The following is a 7,450-nucleotide window of genomic DNA, read 5'->3' as shown; positions in this document are numbered from 1 at the left end:
CCTTGCTTCCAACATCAGTTCACTTCCTCTGCCATTAATAAATCCTGAAAAAAATGAACTAGTGGTGGGTAAAAAATGTGTTGCCTTTTCCTCATCAAATTAAATGCTTCTTTTTGTACTTTTAGGTGTTACTATGACAATAAAAATTCACTCAGTACTCCTCTGGAATGAGTTTATTCATCAGCACTTGAACTTTATTTTCTCGTGCTGTAATATCTCATCTTTCTATTACTCATTTTTGCCCAGGATTCCAGCTACTTTGCCCTGCATTTTGTAAATCAAACAATTATTAGCCTCATCACTGAGGGTGTACATATCTTACACTTTCCTTGAAAATTCTGGAGGCATGTTGGACAACTTCCTGTGAAGTGTTGCAGAATTTATCAATTTTTGTCACAAAGAGTAATGAAGAAGACTGCTCTTAGATCCATATTTCTAAGCCACCAATGTTATTGTTCCCTGGCTGCATTACTATTTTCAGCTATTAATCCACATCACTTACTCAGGTAAAAATCCCTCTTGGAAGTTCCGCCATTCTACCAAAGTAGTAAGAATGAGGAGAGACCCTGTTTCTGAGTTGTGTTTATCTTTGCTTGTGAAGAGGAAACAGAATACTATATGCTCTTCTGAGTATTTTCTTATATTTCCTAAATATAAGCATTCGTTATACCTGACTCCTATAACCAGTCCTTAGAAATTCAGGAGTTTGTGTGAAATGGCTGATTATTTTCAGCATCATCTAAGTACAATTGCCTTTTGCAATGAGGCAATTAGACATAAGGCCACACCAGGCTATCTTCATTGCACCAAACTACATGGCAGAGTAGCTTTAAAAGGTCAGATAGGATTTTAACCCCAAGTAGAAAATTAATAGCATGTTACAAGAAAAATGGTAAGAAAGTAAGGACAAGATTCTTCTATGACAAGAAATGAAAAATTGAAAGCAGAACATAAAATAGTTTGTAACTTTAGACCTTTTAAATGTTGATGCAAGCAAACGTGGTGCAACAAGAAATACCTTAGATTGTTAACATCAATTGGCAGGAGATAACTGTAGGGGTGAGGGGGTGAATGTCCAAAACCAAGCTTCTGAATTCTCAACCATAGGTCTGCTACTGGCAATCTACAACCTGTATGGGCTTGTTTTAAAATGTAGCAACACCTGGAATAACCAGTAATGACATAGACCAAATCCTCTAATGAATACGAAGATACTCACCATAACACGAGGCAAAACCCTCATGTGACATGCGGGTCACGTGTTTCTTCATTTATAATATTTAGATGGAGAAAAGCAGGTTTCCAAAATAGAAAAAGTCCCTGGAAATGAGGGAAGTTCCTTGGAAATGCACCTAAAAAAGGCCAGGGATGCCTGTGGACTTGACTGCTGACACCCAAGATCAGTAACTGCAAACACCAGAAAAGCAAGTTTCTCCCCAGCTCTCCAGGGCCAACTGCAAACTCCACAGTGAGAAGAAAGCCGAGACTGAGTGAATGTGACTTTGGGAACGAATGTGAGAGTGTGTCTGAGCAAAATTATCAAGTAGGACAACAGTGCAAACAACACCAGTTCTTAACAACCCAGTATCCAAACACACTACGTTTTCTCTGACATACTGGTAACAGTAAGACATGAAAATAATTAGAAATAAAACATCTAATAAAAATGCAACACTAGGTTATGTAGACAGAAGCTTCTGTAAGACATCAAACTGTCATAAACCACCACACATTTAGCCGATCAACCACTAAAACAAATACTTGATGAATCGTAACACATTTTTTTCAGTATCGCTCAGAAAGACTCTCCAATATTTTAACATGTTTAACAAGATAATCAAACCTGAAAGATAAGGACAGAGAAGATAAATATTGAAGTCAATACAGAACACCACAGATGTGAGTCTGTTACTAAGCTTTGTGTGCAACACTTCAGAGCAGAATCAAATGAAGGAGGTGAATAAAGCTACTAAATAATTTCTTCATTGAAAATAATTACACACGTTATGAGACAGTGTTGACTTGTACCCACACTGTTGCTGTAAGACAAAGCTGTCATTGACAGCTACAGTAAATAACATCCTGCATTGCCTCAAGGCTTGGTTCTCCTCTCCTGGAAATCTAAAGGAAGCTTTTGCCACTGATCCCAGTGGAAATAAAAGCAAATGCAGAGAAAGTCAAAAGACATGTCAAAATAAGAACATTTTCAACACAGACTTACTCCTGCAGACCTCACGGATGCTCAAGGTTTGCTTGCATAAAATGCCAGTGTTTGGCTTAACTGTAAGAGATTAATAAGTATCTGTGGCCATTTTAAGTATATCAAAATTCTATTTTTATTTCTAAACTGACATGATATACTGATCAGAATTCTTCAGATATAGCTCAGAGGGCTTGCTAAATACATTTGTCATGACAACTGTGTGGTTGCTTGAAAAAACCTAGTCACCTTCAACAGTCCCAAACCGATGTAGCCAGCAGCCACTTCATCTGGTTACATACCCCGCTCCCATCTAGGCATACTGAAAGACACACTTACACGTGGCTCCTTCCAGCTAATGACAAAGCGCTGAGTTGTATCCAGATTTTAAGTACTTTTCCATATGAAAAAAATATGAGACTCGGCAAACCCTGTGATCCTAAAAAAAAATCCTTTTGCTGCATTGCCCAGTCCAATTGTCTGTCAGACTGGTTCCTGAGTCACACAGAGCTCTGGGAAGTTCAAGTGCAGTATTTGTTGGAGCTACAGACACTGATGGCAGCAAGGCAACAGGAGAACAGGGTTGCTGGATAATCAAGTCTCAACTACAAGAACAACCGAGCCAGCAGAGAATGACAAAGGTACAAGTTCCTCACTGCATTGCTGTCTAGCTGCATATCCTGTCCCTCAGTGAAGAACTACAGCCATTTCCTGCTTGTGAATGACTCCCAGGGTCTCTCCTTGGAGGCAGGTGCTATGTGTCTGGAGGCTCTGGGAAGACTTGCACATGAACTTTTTGTCTGGCTAAGTGGGGTGGAATATGTTCTTTGGTCTTGGAGCTGTAGGAAAACAGCTCTTGTAATTTTGATCAGCTCAAGAGGAGGAACAAAGAAGTTTTCACACCCAAGAGTTCCTAAGAATGCTCAGTATAAAATCCAGCTGAGGTGTCTTCTGTCACACATGGATGGAAAAGCAGAAGAGAGAGAAGCATGCTGCTGTAACAACACAAATTTTGGGTAACACAATCTTTTTGTCAGAACAAAAAAAAAAAAAATCAGATTCCTCAACCCCGCTAAATGCCTTAATAATGGCAAAAGAATTGTGATGTGGAGATTAAAAAGATCTGGCAGTGAGACAATGAAGCCAACTAAACAGCTTGGAAGACTTAGCTCAACATTATTAGCTCCATAAACTTGTGAACATCCTTCATCTGGTGCCGTTTCAGGCACAGAATGCACCATTATCACCAAGTGTTTTAACTGAAGGACTGCATGTTAAAAACACTATCAGCAGCCCATCTGCCACCAACTCTTTCCTCCTTCCTGCACTGGAAAGGCACTTGCAGATTTCCAACAGGAAAGAAATCCTTTGGATGACAAACCCCTTGTTACCCTCCCATAGAGCACACAGGACTTTTTTTGCTCTCAGGGGCATAGCAGGGGACTCACGCCCTCAGTAACAGGCACTGTCATGATCCTCCTTAGCCTTTACCAGGACTTTCAACCTTCATGAAAAAGGGTTTCTTGGTTTATACTGTGAGAAGGAACCTTCAGTAGGTACAGCATTGGGGAACAGGAAATGGAGAAGGAGCAATGCCCTTGGGCTACTGCAGAAACACATCTATAGTGACCTTTATGTCACAAAAACAGTGTGGGGGTTAAGGGTCAACTTTGTTGTGTGGTGGAGGGGGATCAGGGCCAGCACTCTGGGATAGCACACGTCAGGTCCTGCGTTGTCTGGGTCGGCTGTAGGGATTTTGGGCCGAACGTTGTGAGCGGGAATGGTCTCGTATCCGCATGGGCCCAGGGGACCTGGAGCGGCCACTGCTCTCTAGCGCTGGGGAGCTGTGGGAGGCCCCTGGTTCTTCCTGGCTTGAGGTGCTGGGGCCACTGAGCTCCAAGATGGTGCTGGAGGCTGTGAGGGGAAGCAGGAATGTCAAGGGCACAGTCCCCCAGGCCCGGGGCAGGATAGGCCAGAACAGGACCCCAGCCCTCTTTGCAAAGACTTTGCAAAGCCCACCTTGGGCACCTACTGCCCAGCCTAGGGGAATCTGGGGGCTTTGCCTCTTACCAGTGCCCAGGCCAGCACAGCTGTCACACTCCCAGCTAGTTGTGCGGTTTGTCAAGCTGGAGCAGAATCTGTGGGTGCCCTCAGCAGCGCAGGAGCTGCACAGGAGCAGCTGCCAGGGCCTGAGGAAGCAAATGGGTTGACAAAGTGACAAAGCACAGGATTGTCCAGCAGACCTCTTGTTTTCAGTCCTTCAGCATTGAGGCCTTGGTGAGACAGAGATCACGTGCAGAGCCCCAAGGTGCAGCTTTGGCAACTTACCCCTCTTCCTCCACCTGCTCTCTGCCTCCTAGGCAAAAGCACTCCCAGGCATCGCAGCGGCTGTGCCTCGCATTTAGTTCTGCAAATGCCTGGCTGTCCCATGATGGCAGACTGATGGAGAAAGAAAAATTGATGAGCGCCTACTGCGCTGACATAAGGCAGATGCAGGACATCCCACTCTTCCCCTGCTGCTCTGTTTTCAAGTCCTCCATAAAGCTGAAGCCCAGATTCAGGGGACAGCAGAGGGCCAGGACTGCTGGGACAGCCCTATGTACAGCTCAGTGCCTGCACTCTCCTGACTTGTAAGCTGGCCAAAAGGACACCAACCTGAAGGGGATTCGGATCCCCATGGTGCACATTTCTGGACGAAAGACATCCTTGTCTCTGCAGATCAGACACTGGAAACATGTAAATCCATTGCTCATAGCCTGTCCCTGCAGGAGAAAAAGAAAGAGCCTGAGTGAGGCCCTGGTGCTGCTCAGCACCTGCCATGCCACAGGGAATGGCTCCTACCTGGATGCAGCCCCTATGGAACCAGGCGTGCTTGCACGCTGGGCACACCAGGGTGCTGTAGGACTTTCTGTCCTCCACAGGATCCAAGCAGATGAGGCAGATGGTATTGTCCTCTGGAGTTTCTTCCACTGCCTGTTGTGGGCGGTGCTCCCAGCAGAAGGCCCTGGGGAAGAAGAGAAAAGGGATGGGTGAGGTGAGAAGTGCTGGGTCCGTCTTGGGTCATGGGGAGCAGGGAAGTGCAGGTACCTGTACGGAGCAACGAACTGGGTGACGCATTCACCCTCCACAGCACAGGGCAGATGGAAGCTGCGGTCGCAGTCCATCTCCCAGCAGGTGATGCTGGCCCCACTCTCACCACAGACGAAGCAGTGCTGGAAAGAGCACAGCAGCCCCCATCAGCGGCAGCCTCATGGCCTCAGTAGCTAGCCCCACACCTCCAGGCAGGGCACAGGATGTGGCCACTGCAGGGTCACACCCTGCAGATTTGCCCAGCAGAGGAGGCACCTGTGCTGGAGCCTCTGTGGAGCTGCAGGGAGTAAGCCTTTTGTCCCAGAGCTGGTTGGAAGGGCTGGGGTTTCTTTCCTGGGGTCTGGGCTAAGCTCCTGCAAACCTCTCCTGGCACAAATCCCCCTGTTCTCTTCAAGTCCTCACCTTCTGTGCTGCCTGCTCAATCATGCATCTGACATCCGAGACAACAAATATCATGAGTCCTCCAGTATCAGCTCTCTGCTCACAGAGCTTCTTGGCAAAACGCTGCAGAAGAGGCAAGACGAGGGGCTGATGAGGACACCGTGGCAGGGAATGCCTGTCAGAAAGCTGGAGGGAGCCTGAGCATAACTCACCAGGCAAAATTCATGGGCACAGATCCCATTTCTCTCCACTGTGGACCCACAAATATCTGGGTCAGCATCTTCCCGACGACACAACATGCAGGCTGGAGGGAGAGAGCAAACGGCACCAGGAATGAGCAGCTCTGCAGGGCTGAGGGAAGCATCCCTGTGGGATTGTCTCTAGGGCCTGCTCTGTCCCTGCCCAGCTGGCTGAGGGGCAGGGCTGAAGGCCTTGGAGAGGAAAGGGCACTGCAGGCAGAGAGTTCCAGCAGGTGCCCCCTGCCCAGCCCAGGCCCCACTTCTGAGGAAAGGAGGGCCCTGCCCCGGAGTGGGTGGGGAGCTCTGGCCTCCCACTCCAGCACTCTTGGACCCACGCTGAGTGCCCTGACAGCCCCTCAGCCGGCCTGCGGGAGTCACACTTGGCTCTCACCTTGTTCCCCGCTCGCCGACATGGTGCACATCAACGATGAGTCGGTAGAGTTGCTTGTATGAACATAAAGTGTAATTCAGCACTGATTTCTGCAACACCACTAAGCGCTTCTGCTTCTTGTAACCTCAATCAACTTTTCTCACTTCCTCTCTTTATCTTCTGTATTAATTTTGCAGCAATCTGAGCTGGCTGGAAAACATTAATTTTACTGCTGTGAAATTAGTTTCCTGCAAGATCGATTGTTTGCACTGGCACAAACTTGCGCTGGCCCAAGCGAATGCATAGTTTCAGTGCAGCAGGACAGCTAGCTAATGCCTTGTGTTTCCATGGCTATTCTCTACCAGGCTGAGCAGCTGAATTCCACTATATTTTGTTTAATCCCTTTCCCTTTTTGCCTATGTACTCCCTTATTTTAAAGCATGACATCCATCACAATGATGACTCAGGATGCCACAATAAAAACATTAATAAATAAAACTGAAATATGTTTTTGCTAGAGCCAGAGCCTAAGCTTATTTTCATCTTCTCCATGTTCCACACTCTCTAATTAATTTCTTTGCAGATGTGCAGCATTAGGCTTCATAGCCAAATGTATTATCTGTCAGGGGAAAAAAACATCTGCTTACACTGCAGCCTGTCACCACTTCTCTGATGGGTCCACAAAAGGCACCTGCAGAAATACTTTGTTTCTTCAAATCATATGCAATGGAATTGTTCCTTTTTCCTCTGCCTGAAGAACGTATGAAAAACTAATGGAAAAAAAAATAAAGACAATTATCAATATTGATACAGCAGGCAGAAATTTCACTCTGCCAGTAATACCATAACACCACTGCAGTAATTACTGAGACTCCTCTATTACTTCAAGGAAAAAAAGAAAAAGAAAGGGAAAGGGAAAGATGTGTAATTAACACTAATATTTCTTTGCACATAGCATGATTTGCTTTTAAACACAGACTTCTCAAACCAGTTTCTAATGGAAAAAATGATGCAGCAATACCAAGAGTCTTATGCAAGGCTACAAGACAAATTAGTGACAAAATAAACATAAAGCATTACCTACCCATCCCTAAAACCCACTTCTACAACATTATTTACCTAATATCAATGCACTTTTCTTACCGTAGAGCTTAGTGTCTACAACTACAT

The 7,450-nt window shown here is 45.7% G+C and overlaps 1 protein-coding gene across 1 annotated transcript; it reads right to left on the bottom strand.

Moving 5' to 3' along the window:
* Positions 1–1,145: 1,145 nt before the first annotated feature.
* Positions 1,146–6,534, bottom strand: LOC127395948 (PHD finger protein 7-like). The gene is made up of 9 exons (XM_051643448.1): positions 6,302–6,534; positions 5,884–5,975; positions 5,693–5,794; positions 5,288–5,412; positions 5,042–5,204; positions 4,856–4,962; positions 4,529–4,639; positions 4,271–4,389; positions 1,146–4,114 (listed from the first exon to the last, which is right to left on the bottom strand). Exons 1-9 carry the CDS (start codon positions 6,330–6,332, stop codon positions 3,921–3,923), a joined length of 1,044 nt encoding a protein of 347 aa, XP_051499408.1. The 5' UTR covers positions 6,333–6,534; the 3' UTR covers positions 1,146–3,920.
* Positions 6,535–7,450: the final 916 nt, after the last annotated feature.

This window comes from Apus apus, chromosome Z (assembly GCF_020740795.1).
Source record: "Apus apus isolate bApuApu2 chromosome Z, bApuApu2.pri.cur, whole genome shotgun sequence".
In the NCBI taxonomy this organism is placed as follows: domain Eukaryota; kingdom Metazoa; phylum Chordata; class Aves; order Apodiformes; family Apodidae; genus Apus; species Apus apus.
The sequence above is the reverse complement of the archived record's forward strand: the minus strand, read 5'-3'. Positions and strand labels throughout refer to the sequence as shown.

Bases quoted from the DNA above. Each gene is read 5' to 3' on its own strand.
- LOC127395948 (XM_051643448.1), bottom strand. From the start codon at position 6,332: ATGTGCACCATGTCGGCGAGCGGGGAACAAG. The intron at 5,205-5,287 runs GTACCTGCACTT...CTTCTTCCCCAG, and splicing joins CAGTTCGTTGCTCCGTACAG to GGCCTTCTGCTGGGAGCACC. The intron at 4,963-5,041 runs GTAGGAGCCATT...TTTCTCCTGCAG, and splicing joins TCCATAGGGGCTGCATCCAG to GGACAGGCTATGAGCAATGG.